At 47.0% G+C, this 17,622-nt stretch overlaps 1 protein-coding gene across 2 annotated transcripts in view; it reads left to right on the top strand.

Moving 5' to 3' along the window:
• KDM4B (lysine demethylase 4B) overlaps positions 1–17,622 on the top strand; it is a 75,307-nt gene that overhangs the window by 11,463 nt on the left and 46,222 nt on the right. For both annotated transcript variants that reach the window (XM_066566404.1, XM_066566403.1), the window contains exons 4-6: positions 930–1,044; positions 2,287–2,480; positions 16,422–16,471. In XM_066566404.1, coding sequence (XP_066422501.1) covers positions 930–1,044; positions 2,287–2,480; positions 16,422–16,471 — 359 coding nt within the window. The remainder of the gene's footprint in view (positions 1–929; positions 1,045–2,286; positions 2,481–16,421; positions 16,472–17,622) is intronic.

Genomic DNA, 17,622 nt, shown 5'->3' with positions numbered 1-17,622 from the left:
GGCGTGGGGCAGCTCCTGGGAAGCTTTCCTTTCCCTAAACTGGCTGATGAGAAAGTGCAGCCGTGTTAAATGTGGAGCATTTGGGGGGAAACTGCTTTTATTGAGTCTCAAACCAGTTTGTGACTTGCTGGGTTTTGGTGTATCTCGGAGCTGAGAGTTCGTGTAGAGGGATTGTTCAGGGTCAGCATTTGGCTGAGAATCTTTCTGAAAAGAATGGCTTGGGACCAAAAAAGGATCTCTTGGCTCTTCTGGAAAAGGTGTTCCATGGCTGGGGTAGAAATCCAAATACTTTGGGGCGCTTGGGCTGGGACTGGTGACACGAGTGTCTTCCACAGTGCCTGGGGACTCTGCAGGGCACTTCAGTCAGCTGGGATGTGCCAGCTGCAGTCTCATCCTGGTTCCAGAGTCTGGAGTTCTCCAGAGTTCTGGAGGACCCTGGGCTTTAATCAGGACTGAGATGATGCAGTCATGGCTTTAAGCTGAAGGAGGGTGGATTGAGGTGGGATATTGGGCAGGAATTGTTCCCTGGCAGGGTGGGCAGGCACAGGGTGCCCAGAGCAGCTGGGGCTGCCCCTGCATCCTGGCAGTGCCCAAGGCCAGGTTGGACATTGGAGCTTGGAGCACCTGGGACAGTGGGAGATGTCCCTGCCCATGGCAAGGGTGGTTCTGGGTGGGATTTAAGGTCCCTTCCAAGCCAAACCATTCCAGGATAATCAGCTTTGGAGTTTTCCTGGCACCTGAGAGCCGTGGGATAACCTCACCTCACGTTTCCATGGGATGGGGATGTGGCGCTGCACGTCCAGCCTGCCCCAGAGGGTTTGTGCAGAGGTGGGAAGGCAGCAATTCTGTGAATTAAAGGTGAAATACACCCTCAGAGCTGCTGTGCTGGCTGCCCTCAGGACTCCTCCCATCCCTGTGTTCCCTGGCAGGTACTGCACCCCTCGGCACCAGGATTTTGAGGACCTGGAGCGCAAGTACTGGAAGAATCTCACCTTTGTGTCCCCCATCTATGGGGCTGACATCAGTGGCTCCCTGTATGATGCAGTAAGTGCAGTGCTTCTCCTTCATTTATCTCAGACACTGACCTCCTTATTGCACTTTTCTCATTGAGGAGCTGTAATTCAGAATTTCATTGATGTAGCCACCCTAAAAAAACCCAAATACTTTTGTGTTTTTCCCCTCATTACAAAAGTGGGACTAAACTTCCCCTGAGATTCAGGATAATAGTCAGTGGAAGCTGTGAAAAGCTGACTTTTAGTAGAAAAATGAAGAAAAGTGTGATTTAAACAAATTCTTTTGCAGACTGTGGCAAAAAATTGTCTATACTTTGGGTTTTGTTTCTTTTTTAAAGGAATAAAATAGAGATTTCTGCTGAAGCTCCTTAGAAAGCCAGAGAAAAACAGCATTTTAAGGAAATGGTGCTACATCAAAAATATTTTTTGAATCTTAACATAAATAATTTGCATTTGGATTTTAAATTATTTACATTTGGATTTTAAATTATTTGCATTTGGATCTTTTCCTTGTAGGCAGCTCCATTAGGATACAATGCACCTGCACACTGAATTATTTTACAATTCAAATTGTTTAAGCTTTTCCATGGTGAAATTTCATCCTCTGCTTCAAGTAATTCTGTAAACGATAAAGGTTTCTCTCTTCTTACTCTTTTTAGGCAGATAATTTAAATCTCTTCCTCTGTAGTTTTCTTTTGAGTGGGAAGTGGCTTTCTTTGGAGTGTTGTCTGATTGTGTGTGAGTGTATGAGTATCTTTTTATTATCACTGTGGTTTAATATGGGATTAATTAGAATAAGCAGAGGTATCTGAGGTGCTCAGAGCCATGCACATCTCAGGGGTGCAGGGGATTTGGTGCTTGGCTGGGAGTGTCACATCCTTCCCCTGCTGCCATCAGGGTGGGGACACAACCAGGCACCAGCTCAGCTGTTCTCAGGTGGTTTCCTGGTTTTACCTGAAGCTCTGGCCTGAGGTAGAAGTTCTGCCCCTTTGGAAACACTGGGGTTTCTGCCCAGGGGAAGAACATCTGAGAGGAGTGTGTTTTACCCTGAGTGTATGCTGCGTTCATTACCAGAACAGTTAATTGCTGCTGAGGTATTGCACAGTGCAAGAGCCTCTTCAGAGTGCTGGAGCACCAAAGAAACCTTCCTGGAGGCAGAGGGGGTTCAGTCAATGCAGGTGGCACCAGCAGCAGCCCCTGAGGCCCTGCAGGGCGCTGAGGGCTGTGCCTGCCCCTGCCATTCCCAGTACAAACCATTTCTGTTGGCTTCCAGGACGTGGATGAGTGGAACATTGGCAACCTGAACACCCTCTTGGACATGGTGGAACACGAGTGTGGCATCATCATCGAGGGGGTGAACACTCCCTACCTCTACTTTGGCATGTGGAAAACAACTTTTGCTTGGCATACAGAGGACATGGATCTCTACAGCATCAACTACTTGCATTTTGGGGAGCCCAAATCCTGGTGAGTGAGGGCTCTTGGACACCACTAAAATATCCTTTCCCCAGCTCTACCAAATTCCATCAGGTTTACCTAATCTCTCAATTCCCATTTTTTCTCTCCTCTCCTACTTTACATTTAAAAGCAATTTCACTTTCTTTCATGCTGGCTTGCTCAGAGGCCTAATTCCTGACTTTCAGCAGGATTAGGGAGACTTGTTGACATCACGATTAAAACCAGATTTCAACACTTGGGGATTTTTGCAAACTAATGCACAGGAGAGCAAATGGGGATGGGAGTGTGTGGATGCTTCAGAGGCACTGTAATAGTGAAGCACTGTTGTTCTTGCTCTGTGCTCTAGGCAGGAAACATCTGTTACTTTCAGATTTCCATTATTTAAATACATAAATATGTTCACAGCTCCAGGGACAAGTTAAGTGAAAAGGTTACTTTTCCATGGTCATTTTTTGGTGTGATGGTAAAACATTTTTCAACACTGTTGATGCATAGACTGCTTGGAAATAACTTCCCACAAAAGCAGTAGATAGTTAAGGATGAAATAAAGAATGTAGGAAGTCTGGAATAAGTTACCAAGAGCCAATGTGCTTCTTTTTAAAGCAATTTAAAAGTATAAGTGCAGAGACTTAGCAACCCAGGGGAGCTTTGCTGAAGATCTCAATGTGACTAATAAATATTGACATTTGCGTGCAAATGAGAGCAGAAATGTCACAGGGAGGCTGTGCTGTCACCGTGCCCTGGCAGTGGCAGCAGCATCCTCCCACCTCTCAGGGCTATGGCTCCCTGGGGGCTCTGGGTCTTGGTGCCTGTGGCACATAAAAGCTCCCAGGAGCCAGGAGGCTGTAAATGAATGGCTCCAGTGCTCTTTTCCAGGCCTGGGAAGGGTGCAGGGAGGGGCTGACTCTCTGGAACATCAATGGGAGTTTTTAAAACCCTTCCAGCACATCATGAAGTCTGTTTCCCAACATTCCTGTTCCTTGGGCTCGCTCTCTGAGGCAGCTGCAGGAGGATTTTGCAGAATCTCTTGTGATACCTCTGTTAAGCAAGTGGAGCTCCAGAAATGTGGTTCTGGATTATGACTGGGATGTGACTGATCCCAGGGAAAAGTTCTTCCCCCAGAGGCTGCTGGGGCACTGCCCAGGGAATGGTCCCAGCCCCAAGGCTGCCAGAGCTCCAGGAGTGTTTGGGCACTGCTCTGGGACAGGCTGGGATTGTTGGGGTGTCTGTGCAGGGCCAGGGGTTGGACACATGATCCTGTGGGTTTCCAGCTCAGAATATGAATCAGTTTGGATCCTGTCAGTTCTTCCTCCAGAATCCCTTAATTCCAACCCATTTTCCTGGTGCCGTCTCCAGCAGATGGTGCCACAGCCCATGGGAAGCTCCTGGTCCCCTTTGGCCATGGAGCTCAGGGCCACCAGCAGTGTCCCAGCAGGAGCTCAGGGCCACCAGCAGTGTCCCAGCAGGACTGGGCTGCTCCAGGAGGGGTGGCAGCAGCTGGCCTGAGCTTTGGGCTGGGTTGTTCCATCCTTTCTCCAGCCATCCTGTGTTTGGGAGAGTCACTCCTCCTCTGCAGCTGCCCCAGCTGGGGGAGGTGAGGGTTTTGAGGACAAGGCCGTGTTTGGAGCAGAAGCTTTTCCCTCTCAGTGCAGTTTTCATGGGTAGGTGACAGTGTGTGACACAGGATGGGATGCATTGTGACAGGATGCCACTGCTGGTTTGGCAGGGCCTCCCTGCCCTTCCCTTGAGCATCAGGCAGGAGTTTGCCACTTCCCAAGCCACTCCTTGTTCTGCACCATGACAGCTCCTCTCAAGAGTTCTCCAGCTCTTCTCTGAACAAGCACTGGCTGCAGAGAGTAAATCTGAATCCCCTTGGAGCAGATCTGGAACTTTCCAGGTACCTGAGCTGTTCTGGGAGTGACTGCAGCTGTCCCAGAGCTCAGCTGGGGGAGCTCTTGGACTGCACTGCTGGAATTGCAGCGCTGCAGCCTGGCTTTGCTCAGGGATGGCTGAAATGTTCCTTCTGCTTTGCTGGCACCACCTCTGTGGAAATTTCCCAGCTTCCTTCATCCTTTTTATAGACTCCGTGGCTCTGACAGTGATCATCTTGGAAGCACCTCAGGGAATAGCAGGAGTGTGGAGAGTTACAGAGTCTACCAGTTTGGGGCTGAGCTCTAAAATAAGAGGCAGAGTTATTGTTTGGCTGTCAGGGATATTTATTCAGCGGAACCAAGGACTCTGTATATTGGTAGTATCTGCTTCAAAATTGCTCGTTAAAAACCATAACTCTTTCTTTGTGTCTCCCATAAATTATCTGGGGCTGTGGGAAGGGTGAGGAGCCACCAGCCCTGCTGCCTTCTGAAGGGAAAGGGAGGAAGGAGCTGCTTCCCTCACAGCCCTCCTTTCCAGGGGGTTTTCCCTGTGGATATGCTGTTCCCAGGCACGGGCTCTGCTCCTCACCTTCCCACCCTGCTGCTGCTGCAGCTGGAAATTCAGTCTGACAGCTGGAGCAGGAGGCATGGGAGGTGTGGGCACTGCCATGCAGCACCCCCGGGGCTGGGAGCAGTTGTGTAACCTCGTGTGAAGCCCCTCAGGCAGGAGCTGCCAGATCCAGCCTTTCACTTGCTTTTTTCTCAAATTACACTAAAATGTCCCTCTCGCATTAGGAATTTAATTGCCACCTTTTCATAGTCTCAAACTTTTGAAATGACTGAAATGTATTTAATTCTGCAGCCCCATATTAAACCTCTGGTGGTGGGAATTTTTGCTGTATCAATTATACATATTGTGTATAATTACCTCATACACTCCTGTGTGAGACCTAAAATTGAGCATATTGTCAAACGGTGCGAGCAGAAACTGATTTTCTAATGACAGAAGCAACAAAGCTGAGTGCCAGGCCTCATTCTTCATGGTTATTACGGCATTTTATTGAGGAGTGGATGTGGCTCAGCCTTTGCAATTCCAAAAGAATATTTTTAGACGCTGAGGTGTTCCACCAGCCCTTCCTTTTATCTCCATAAAGATGTGCAGTCCCTACCTGGAGGCTTCCTGGCTGGGGAGGTGCTGCAGGAAACTTTGAATCTGAGTCTTGTGAATTTGCCTGATACACTTTGGGAGTGTAACATTTTATTTTGTCAGTACCGCCTGATTGGGTGATACAGTTATTTTTCCTGGATATTTTGTGGTCTTGCTGTACAGTAACAGTATTTAATTTACCTTAATGGTGGGATGTTACACTCTCCCTTCTCCCAGAAACCACAGGTGTTAAACCAGACTGACACTGAGGAAGGTAATTGATTTTTATAAAATGTCCCTTTTCCCTTATCATGATGGATGTTTAATCCCCTTTAATTAAAACAGGGAGCCAGCTTTAGCTTTTAAGTTATATCATCTCCTCTCCAAAACACTCCCTCACTGGAAGTGGATCATGCCTAATCTGTTTGACTTTGATATCACAAAGTACACTTTATGCCAGAACAGCAGTTTGTGTGGAATTAAGGACAAATTACCAAAGGAACTTTAAAATAATATGATTAGTTGGAAGCGCTGGTCACAGATACAATTACATTCCAGAAACACTTCTGGAATTCTGTCTTGTGAAAGGACTGCAAACCTGAGAGTCCATGCAGTTACCCCTAACCTTTGTTGCTTGAAATATTTTAGAATTTCTGCTTTCTTCCCTCCAGGTACCCAGTGAGGCTCCCTGCATGGGGCAAATCCAGTCAAGGAGGGCAAATCCTCCCTGTGGCTGCCCCTGGATCCCTGGCAGTGCCCAAGGCCAGGCTGGACGGGGCTTGGAGCAGCCTGGGGCAGTGGGAGGTGTCCCTGCCATGGCAGGGGTGGCACTGGGTGGGATTGAAGGTCCCTTCCAAGCCAAACCAGCCAGGGGCTCCATGGCTCTCTTGTCACATCTACAGTGTAATTCATTTGTCGTCAGGGACAGCTCACCTGTCCACAGGCCTGTGAGGGGAGATTCCAGCCAGGACTGGCTGTTCCCAAGGGAGGGATTCTCAAAGGAGCCCTCTCTGGCCTTGGCTGAGAGCCCCTCCTGGAGCAGCAGCAGATCTGAGCTTCTCAGCATCTCCCTGGGTTTATTGCTCACTCTGGTCTGCAAGAGCTGCAGCTTTCTTTGCTGAACTCTTGTCCTGTCCTCCCCTCACAGGACAGGAAATGTTCATCCCTGGAAGACTGCCTTGGAGGAGGAAAATGACCTAAAGCAGTCATGGAGCTTAACTGTTCCTTTGCAGGGTGCTGCCCCTCACCCTGTCACCATCCCTGTGCTGCTGGGCTCTGCCCCTGCTCTGCCATCCCCCAGGTGTTCCGTGGGCTCGGGGTGACCCCATTGCAGGCAGCTGCTTTCATGTTTGGCACAGAGCTCTGCGGCTGCAGGGCCAGCCATGGTCCCTCCATCATTTCTTGCCTCCCCTCGGGGGGCTCTGCCCAGGCTGCTGGGATCCCTGCAGGGTCAGGTGTCACTGCCAGTGCTGCTTGTTGGGGTCTCTTGCACCCTGGAGATGCTGAGATTCCTTAGGCTGCTTTAGCTGGAGTCACAGCTGGGATTCACAGCTGATGCGCCACACGAGAATTTTTATTTTTCTGAGTTTTGCTTTTCCTGTTTCTTGGTGTTAGGCTGCAGAACCTTCTCCTGAATTCCCTTTCTTCCCTCAATCCCCAAGGTCTGCATCATCTTCCATGGGAAGTGTGTGAGGTGTCCTTGCTCCTAAAACTGTTCCAGGCCTGGCAGCAGAGGTTTGGAGGCTTTTTGGGTGGAGTGGGGAGGAAGGAGAAGCAGGCAAGGCCATTTGGATGTGATGGCAGCTCCTCACAGCTCCCAGATTTCCTTCCTGCCTCTGCTGTCCCATGTAATCTGTTTTACAGCTCTGCTGTTTTGGATGGAGAAAGAGCAGAATTTATGGTGATGGTTGATTTATAGATTAACTGCAACACCATTTGCTCTCAGGCAGATTTGGCAGAGCAAGACCCTTTTCTGTTGATAAAAGGCAGAGAGAAAAGAACAGGGATATTCATTAAAAGGGATAAAAGGAAAGTGAGATAAAGTATGGCCAGGCAGAACAGCTTTTCACTCTCCTGACTTTTCTAAAATGAAGGTGAAATCTGCTTTGCTTTCTGCCCCGAGAATCCGTGTGCATGTGGGTTTGCTGGAGATGCATGGGAGGAGGGATGTGCTGGGATGCAGAGCTGTATCCCCCTGTAATTCCCTGATAACTGAGAGCAGGGAGTCATTAATCCAGCCCTGCAAGCTGCAGTCATTAGTTAATCAACACAAAGCACTCCCAGCCCTCTCCCCAGCCCTTCCTCCTGGAGGTGGTGCTGTGGGAGAAGGGTGAGGGGGACAGTGCTCACTGCTGGTTTGCTTTCAGAATCCATGGGGTCAGCACGTTGTGCAGGACCTGAATGAGCTCTGCCTTGGATTATCTTCCCAATCAGGTGCTGCTGCTGGAATAGTGGAGATTTCTCTGTTTAATAGACTCAAGTTTTTGTGGTCTTTCATTAGGCTGTTGTAGACAGATTATTAAAAGGTCATTTTTGTGCTGCAGAGGAGGCACAGGATTTGGGGAGTTAGGACTCAAGTATTGCCTTTCTTCATTCACCCTCATCTAACTGAGAGAAAATGCCAGAAAATGAAGGTCAAGCCAGGCTGGGGGATTGATGGAATCAGCTGTGGGACTTGTCTGAGGAGGCACAGATGGATTGATCTCGGCCTCAGCACCCCTTTCTCTCAGCTCCCTGCTGTTTGTGCTTCCCCTCCAGAGCATCTTTGGTTTTTATTTTCACCCAAACCCACTGCAAAAGGCATGGAATTATTCTGTGCTTTGCTGCCATTTCACTTTTCAGTCCGTGCATTTTATGTCCGTCTGTACTGAGCCTGTTCTGTTGGTTGAAATTAGAAATCTTAGAGGCTGAGGTTCATCTGTGGTACCTGGCCCAGCAGAGAGGAGACCCTTCCCACCTGTGCTCCCTCCTGGCACTTTCCAGGATGGTGTTAGCAGGAGGAGGTGCTGATGTGGGGTCCCAGCAGCATCCTGGGGTGGTCCCTGCTGTGGCTGCAGCCCAGGAGCCCCAGCTGGACTGAGAGAAGCAGCTCTTTGATCCAGGAGGGCTCCAACCATTCCTGCCTTCTGAAAGTGTCTGCTCAGAGCTCAGGCCTGGTTTGAAATGAAGATCTATGGAAGTCTGACAGGATCACAGATTGGTTTAATAACAGAGGCTTTTGAGCAGAGCACTGGGGCTGGAGGGGAGGGAGATGTGCTTCCATGCTCCATCTCACTCCTTCAGCCTGATCTGCCTCCCCGTGGGACAATGAGCTTGCAGATTCCAGCTTGGCACAGAGCTGGAAGCAGGGCTTGGGAGGGCTGGGAGGGAGCAGGAGTGCTGCTGCAGAGCTTTGTCTTTATTCACATTTTGTTAACACATTGGCAGAAATCAGCGGGGATTTTTTTTTTTTTTTTCTTTACTCAGCAGGGAAAATTGTCGAGGGGTGATGCCAAGTGCAGCACAAGTGAGGTTTAAAATAAGAGGAGCCTGTAGTAATGACAGCACTTAAATAGCACTCGGTGCTGTCTGAGAGCTGAGCACTCGTTAACCCCTTAATGTTCCAAGGAATAAATGTGCTGGGTTTGCATCCACTTCATTTCCAGCTGCCCAATCAGCCGCACAAAGGGGATCAAACAGGAGAAATAAAGGAAACTTTCCAAACTGTGTCAGTGATCTTTATCAAATCTCAGCTACAACACTTGTGGCTTTGATGCTGACAAGAACACAGCTCTCACTTCAAAGCAGTTGTAGCTGGGAACGGTGCAGTTTGATGGATGAGGAGCATTAAACCTTTGGAATGCTGGATTTTTTTCTCCTCAGAAAAGAAAAGAGTGTGTGTGTGTGTGTGTGTGTGTGTGTAGAGGCATTGCACCTCTAGCACAAGGGGTTTCCTAATCTAAGAATATCTTTCATTACTCAGGAGCAAATCTCTTTTGTTCTGCTGGAGGCAATTATCCTGGTGTTTTTTTCAGGAATTCGTGGTGCTGTGCCCGGTGAGGGAGGCAGCTCACACAGGTCACTTGGTACAAGGCACAGATAGCTCTGATCTCCCCTGGTTGCCTTTTTTCTCCTTGTTCCTGGAGCTGAAATGAGCTATTATTTCAGAATACGGGCTCTTTGAAGCATAATCTGTGCTTTTCTTTCTATTTGTATGGTATGCACTACAAAAACAACCAGTAATTAATAATCTGATTGCCAGTTTAGGGAAATAAATCTGATGTGAACAGGTTCTTCCAAACAAATAATGGGGAATGGCAAGGGGATGAATATTGTAGTCATTCATCTCTGTTGAATTGTGTACTAATTATCTTCTTGGCTAAACTGAATGAGTAAATGACTTCATAATGTTTTTCCCCAAACACCTTTTCTTAGTAAAATGGCTCCTTCATGCTGCTCATTCACTGCAGGCAGAGAGGCAGGCCCTGGGTTATTTTTACATGTGGAGGGAGAGACTCCAATGTGCTCTGCAATTTTGTGCTTTGTGCCTGGCACTTGTGCTGTGGAGCTGACTGGACTGGGGCACTGAGAGTCTTTCCAAGAGCAGATGGTTGTTCACATTAAATTCTCTGCTTTTAAAAAAAAAAAAATGTATTTGAAAATTGCATTTGGAGTTCTGGAAAAATCTCCTCTTTTGTGTTCCTTGAGTCGGGGGTGAGTGAATCACACTGGAAGTAGCCCATTGTGCTAATCTTGGAGCTCAGTTGTACCTCTTGAAAATTCATATTGCTTTAAAATCTGAATTTTAAAAAGCTCCTGTCTAATGTCACTTCTTGAAACTAATGGCTCTTTAATCCTATTTCTAGCTCAAGGCAGCTCTAAGGGTTGGAGAGTTTTTCAGAAGTACATGATTGGCACAAGTTAGGCTTGGCTCTAATCTTCCAGTGCTCAATCTCCAGGGATTTGATCCCAGCTTCAGAGTAACCTGAGATATTCTGCCCATCCTTACTGGAAAACAAACGGAGTCTTTGCAGTCACAACTTCAGTTTCTTTGGGGAAGGAGGAAGTTTTTCATCCTCCTGTTCTGTTGGCAGCAAAATCGCTGCCATTTCTTCCCATTGTGGGTAATGAGCAAGTTCTGTGTGTGGGAAGGGACTGTCTGCAGTGAAATGGGCCCTGTGGGTGAGGGCTGGGAGTGTTTGGTGGTGCCCAGGCCCTTCCTGAGCAGGTTTGCCCTGATTTTCTCCCTGTGCTGCTTGCCCAAGGTTGCATTGAGCAGCTGTGGGAGGCAGGTGGGTTTGGTGTGTTTTGGAGTTGGGATTTGGTCCTGTTTACTCCTAATTGTGGCTTTTGGAGTTGATACTCCCCAGCCTGTGTGTTTATCTCTCACTCTGGGTGTATTTCAATAAAAATGTCATTATTTGAAATCATTGACACTGCTAGTTAAAGACACTGAATTCCATCATCCATTGTGCTGTGGAATGATCCATTCAAGATAAAGCTGCAGGCACTGGATAAAGGCTCTGTCCTAGGAGCAGGGAGCTCTCTGGTCCCTGTGTGATCCTATCTGCAGGCAGGGTTTGCATTGCTGATGGCAGGAGCCACAGCAGAAGGGGGGAGGAGAAGGAGGCCAGGGAATCTCCTTTCCTAACCAGGATCTTGAGAAAATGGGAAATGGGAGATTTCCAGCCCATTCAGCGTGGGCCAACCTCAGATTTGATGTGAGGGGAAGAGGAAAGGGAGTTGATTTGAATATTTTAACAAATTGTTGGGAGAGAGGGAAGAAGGGAGGTTAATTTTGGAGGAGGGTAAAGGTGAGGAAAAGAGAGGTGACCGTGGAAGGGAGGTGACAACGCTACCAACAAAGGAACAACCTGTTCTTCTTGAAATACCTTTTTTTCTTTTCTCATACAGGCAAACCAGCTTAAAAATAGTGTTGCACAGCAGGATCCCTGTGGGTCCCTTCCAGCTCAGGATATTCTGGGAGATTCTAGCATGGAAACCCCCACTTCTACCCTGAGCTTTGCTCTGACACAGTGAGGAGATGTTGTTTAATGTTTTACCTTGTAGAAAAATGAGGCCTCAGGAGCAGGATCTGAACTTTGCAGGGAGGGACCACCCTGTGCTAATGCTGGTTCTTAATGCTTCTGTTGGGTGATAAATATTCCTGATAGACCAAGGGGTTTTCTTTGGAGGCTTTGCTGCTGTTGTGGGGGCTAAAGATGTTGGAAGTCAGGGTTCAGATTCTGTGTTTATGGGCACCCTTTGCCTTACAGGGGCTGAAATAGCAGCTTTTCATTCTGCCTGTCGTGGCTGAGAGCAGGTTGGCATTTGAATCTTGAAGGGTCACTGTTCTTGGCACAATTAAATCTGCTTTGAAGACAGATAACTCACCCCAGCTTGACACGTTGGCCTGGACATTTTAAATGTGCTGCTCCTGTTCTGTTTGTGTTCCTTATTCCATAATTATGGTGTGTTAAACTGTGTGGGGCCTGCTTGGGCAGACCTTGTGCAGACACTGTGAAATTGAGTTTCTTACCTTCTCCCAGGAATGGCACTGAAGTGACATTTCCAGAGTCTTGTGTTCGAACCTCCCCCTGCCCATGGAGCCCAGGCTCCCAGAGAGTGGGGTGTGGGATTTGGTGAACTAATCACTGTTTAATTGCTCTGTGTTGGTGCAAGAGAGTGTAAATGAGGTGTGGAACAAGGTGTAACTGGGAAAAACCTCTGGGGGTGACAGCTGGAGTGGGAAAAGGTCTTGGAAGCTTTGGGCGAAGGGACAGGATGGTCTGGTCCTCTGCCAAAGGTAGGGATGGCTTCAGGTGAGAAAAATTCCTCTCAAACAAGGAGAAAACAGCTATGAACCTTTGCTATGGATGGAGTTTTAGGGTTTTGGCCACTGGAAGCCAAAACTGAGCTTGGCTCCCTTTGAGGAAGCAGCAGGGAGGGGAGAACCTGGGACTGGGAGGTCCCTGAGCAGCACCTGGTGCTGGAAGCTGCCCAAGTGAATTCCCTTTCCTGTTTCATCATTCCTTGGTGGCCCCAAAGGCATCCCTGTATCCCAGGATGGCCTGAATGCTCCTTTTTACTGACACACTTGTTTAATTCTTAATTCACAAGACATTTGCTTATTTATTCTCATTGTTCCTGATAATAATTCTAAACCATTAGAGGGGAAAATTGTATTCAGAAATGCTGTTTCACACTTTATTTGTTTGATGATTTAGAGCGATAGAAAATAGCACATTTGCTGGCTTTTATAGTCTGATAATTATCCACATCCATCAAGCCCCATTCCAAGGGAATAAACAAAACACCAAGAAAATTACTCTATTAATGATATCCTATGATGGCAAACAGGACAGACCTCTCTTTAGTGTTAAGGAGAGGAGAACTGTCCAGTTCAACTCACGTTGGGAAGGAATTCCTCTCTGTCAGGGTGGGCAGGCCCTGGCACAGGGTGCCCAGAGCAGCTGGGGCTGCCCCTGCATCCCTGGCAGTGCCCAAGGCCAGGCTGGACAGGGCTGGGAGCACCTGGGACAGTGGGAGGTGTCCCTGCCATGGCAGGGGTGGAAATGGATATTTAAGATCTCTTCCAACCCAAACCATTTTGGGATTCCGTATTAACAAAAGCAAGCCACCACTCCAGGAAGATCTTTTTCTGACTCATTTATAGCTTTGGGGCAAAACCTTTTGGACTTGTGATTCTGACTCAAGGACTCAGAAAATTGCGTGGAAGTAGAGTTCAGAAATGCTGGATTTAGGTTTCATGAAATAAGTTTGGGAGCTGAGTGTCTTTCCCAGAGAACAGCAAGTTCTAGATGTGTACAAGTGGTACTTGATCCACTTCAGGGATTTTCTGTTGTTTTGGTGGAAAGTAGAAAAAGGTAATTTAAAAGGCTCAGTATATTACTTTCAGGTTGTTGACTTGGGGGTAAGATGACATTTGAGTCACAGAACTATAACTTTTTTTATCTCAAGCTGCTTTTTCTTTCCCCATTGTGTAAATCTCCCGTTCCCTGGCAGGGCAGCAGCACATTTTTCCTGCTGCAATCCCCAAAGTGCTGAGTGGCAGGGTTTTGGGTGAAGCCTGGCCCTTTGTCTTGGTCACTCTGGGCAAGGCTGACCCTTGGAATGGGGCTGGATTTGTGATTTATCTCCAGCCACTGCTGCTTTGGCCATCAGTGCCCCTTGTGCTGGGGACAGCTGAGCCAGAGGGGCACATCCAGCCCAGTGTTCCCAGCACCGGGGGCTCCTGAAGTCATGCCTGAAGAAAAGGAAATGATTGGATGTTTTTTACCTGTGGCTTGCCTGTGGGATTGAGGTTTTGCAGCTGAGCTGAGCTGTGGGGATGGTGGCAAACTGCTGAGAGGCACAGGAGTGCTGGCTCTCACTGAGGGCAGGGGGCATCAGCGGCACCCAGAGCCAGCCCTGCCGGGTGCTCGTGGCTCAGGGACTGCACCCCTTGGGTTGCAGCAGTTTTTAATCTTTCCATTGTTGTTCTGCCTTGGAATCAATCATTTTGTGTGTAGATGCAGCTCAATCTGTGCCATACGTGCAGGAGCCTTCTGTTTCTCTTTCTGGTTTTAAATAGCAGCCCAAATTCTGTCTTTATTGCCTATCTTTATGTAAATCAGTCAGATTTGTGAGCGTAACTTAAAGCAGAATTTGACCTACTTTTAATTCTCTTCTGCAGTTAATATTTTGAATTCCTAAGAATAAAGGCACAGGGATGTGTAGGCTCTGCTTCCTAAAGACTGGCCCAAAGAAAAAAGTTAATTTCTAAAATCGGAGTCAGCTATTACCATTCTGTGCTGGGGTATTTTGATTTGTATATTATTACATATAGTTCTTTTTTGTAAGCTGGAAATTCCTCCTCTCTGGCTGGTTTCTATCCAAGCAAGTCTTTTTTCTTTGTCTCTCCATGGGCTGCTCTCTGAAGCCTTGCTTGGCTTTTTGCAGGCTGCAGTTTCAGATAACACAATAACCATGTTCCAATGTATTAAACTTTTAACATCCTCAAGATTCAATTAATCTTATCTTTACAACTCCCAATTACAGGCACTAATTAAGTGAAGGTTGCATTGTAGACTGGGGATATTACATTAATCATCAGCAGCCTTGTAGCCATAAATTAGTTCTTTCCCAATCCTTCAGCATTTTTCCCAGAAGGAATGGAATGTCTCATTTCCCTGTTTTAAGGGACATTAATCCCACAAAGGAGCTTTGGATCGGGATTAGTTTTATCACATTTATGTAAGTGATGAATGGTCTTTGTAAAATAAAAGCCACAAGCTTTGTCCCAGACAAATGAAATTGAATTGTTTGATAATTATGCAATTTAAGGCACTGTCAAACTTTGGTCAGGGAATGTTGGGAGTCCATTGCTGCATTTATTATTTTACAAGATTAGGTGCTGCATAGTGTTTTACCTTAAATTTTTTCCAAGCCATCAGTTCAAATCAGCTTAGTGCCTAAACCCTGCAGGGCCCCGTGTGGGATTTGTCATCCCCCTGCCAGGCCAGCCCAGGTGTGTTTGAGTTCCTGGCACAGGTTGGGCCTCGAGCTGCTTCTCCCAGTCGTGGTTTTACACTGGAAAATGCAGAATTTGTCTGGCTGAAACCCCCCCAAATTCAGGTGCATTCTGAGCCCCCAGCCCAGGAGGGGCAGTGCTGGGCACCTGTTGCTGAGTCCCCTCCTGCAATTTCCTGATCCCAGTGAGGGATAATGAGAAGGATGGGTTTGACATCTTTATTGGAAATAGCAAAAATAATGCATTTTTTATTATTCACTTTGAAGAGAAGTTATAGCTGGCAATAAATGCCATTCCCACAAATGTAAATTCTCAGAATTCTCTGTCACAAAAAGCAGGGAGAGCCGTATTTAATCTGCTGCAGGATGTAACCAACGATTTACAAATTTCCATTGGCAATATTATTGTGTGCCATCATGTTAAACACGTTGAAATGTGTCCTGGGATTCAGCTCCCTTCTTACAACCTGAACACATAAATCTTTGTCACCTGGGCTTTGCTCCTGAGAATGTTGTGAACCTCAAAGCACTGAGAACCAACAGCTTTAGGGAAGAAAAAGCCATTTGTAACTTCCCTGGTGTTTGTACGTGCTGGGCACACCCAGCCCTGTGGCTGGGACCTGAGGGACAGTTGATTGTTTTTCCAGAATTACATTCAATTATTTGCACTCTTGAAAAAATTCCAGTCAAATTCTTTTGCACTTTACTGACCCAAAATCTAAGAACGCTGGCTTTAGGAAGTGTAGAAGTTGTTCCCTACACCCTTTAATGATGTTTTCATCAGCAGACCCTGCATTTTCAGGGTCACCTCATCAAGAAAATTATTGAATACTTGAATTCCATTATTTCACATCAGACAGTAAAATCCAGCAGGGACATAAGGATTGAGCCATGACTGCTTGAGCTGAAGAATATTCACTTTTTTGAATAAAATGAAAGCTATTTGCACAGAAAAAGGCTTATTCTTTTCCAAAGCACACAGACCCTCCTTCACACCTTTTCAGCCCATCTGTTTCTTGCTTATTAATATTTAGCACAGTTTTATTTTGCAGATATTTTCCCCATGGAGAACACACCTGCTGTTCCCTGCACTCAGTTATTCCTGGGGTTTCCAGTGCTGCATCATCACTTTGTCTTCTCCATTTTCCTTTTACCTTACCTGATGCTGTTTGAGAAGGTGCCAGGAAAACACACATTTCATGTAACATGTCTGAGGACTTTTATTAAATGCTGTTTTTTTCCATGGATTATGTGTTACTGATGCCTTTCAGACATACAGAATTTTGGTTTGATTGCAGCCATTGTGTGCTGTGCTCAGGGTTATTGCCCCACTTGTTCCTAGCCTTGTCCTCTCCCTGTTTTTACATGAAAAATGCATTGGTTCCATCACATATAATGATCTCTTGGTTTCTGTTCTCCCAGGTATGCCATTCCCCCGGAGCACGGCAAGAGGCTGGAACGCCTGGCAAAAGGTGAGCCTGGCTTTGGGCTGGGCTCAGCAAGGACTGGCACTGACTGGACCTGCTGGGGACTTCAGGGGCTGCTTGAGGAACCTGCTGAGCTGGGGGAGCAGCTTCAGAGCCAGAGAACTTGACAGGGAATTTTAATTTTCCTTCAGCTCTTCCCTCCAAGCCTCGGTCTCCTGGCATGGCCTGACCTGAGCTAAACTAAACTAAACTAAACTAAACTAAACTAAACTAAACTAAACTAAACCTGACCTGAACTAAAATTCCTTAAAAACCTTTGGATTTTGAGGCATTAAGACCTAACCCCCCCATGTCTGGGCAGTGGGTTTAATCCACAAGGGTTTGGGTTGGAAAGGACTCCAAAAATCCTTTCACTGCACCTTCCCCTGGACCAGGAATGCTCCCAGGGATGGGGCAGCCACAGCCTGTTCCAGAGCCTCACCACACCACAACAGACATTTTCTGGCTGATGCTGAACCTAAATTTCCCCTCTTCCAGTTTGTAGCCATTGCTCCTTCACCCTATAAACACGTTTTGTATTTGGTTGTTTTCCTTTTATTTTAGCCTCATCTTCCTTTATTTTTCAGTGCCATAAAGTTCATATTAAAAAGGAAGAAAAAATGAAAGCGAGGGAAAAAGAAAAGGAAAATTGGAGTGGAGGGGAGGGAGAGTTACTTTGAGCTGTGGCAAACTCCCACCTCTCAAGCTTCAGGGAAGATGTCTGGCTGCAGAAGTGGATATGTTTTAATTTGTTGGTGTTGTTTCTATTTTTGTTCACTTGCAAATGTTCAAGGAACTGCCCAGCTAAAAAAAGCTGCTGGCCCAGAATAATTAACTCCAAATTTCTGTGGTTCATCTCCAGTGAGGGAAGTGGGGTGGTTTTAATCTGGTGGTGAAGGCAGGAGCAGGCAGGGAAATCTGGAAGGTTCTACTCTGATGCAAAAGAAAAGTTCTAATGCTGATTTCCCAGAAAACAGACAAATTCCTGTACTGCTTTTTCCTGCTGAGCACACTCCAGGGTGTCCAGGGGAGCAGCTGATTGTGTGGGGTAAATGCAGAATAACTGGGGATGAGTGTCCTGGGGCTTGGTGCTGTTCTCATGGGCGCTGAGCTCCCTGATCCCTAAATACAAATAACACTGGAAATGGCTGCTCAGA

Source organism: Molothrus aeneus, chromosome 27 (assembly GCF_037042795.1).
Source record: "Molothrus aeneus isolate 106 chromosome 27, BPBGC_Maene_1.0, whole genome shotgun sequence".
Lineage (NCBI taxonomy): Eukaryota > Metazoa > Chordata > Aves > Passeriformes > Icteridae > Molothrus > Molothrus aeneus.
The sequence above is the reverse complement of the archived record's forward strand: the minus strand, read 5'-3'. Positions and strand labels throughout refer to the sequence as shown.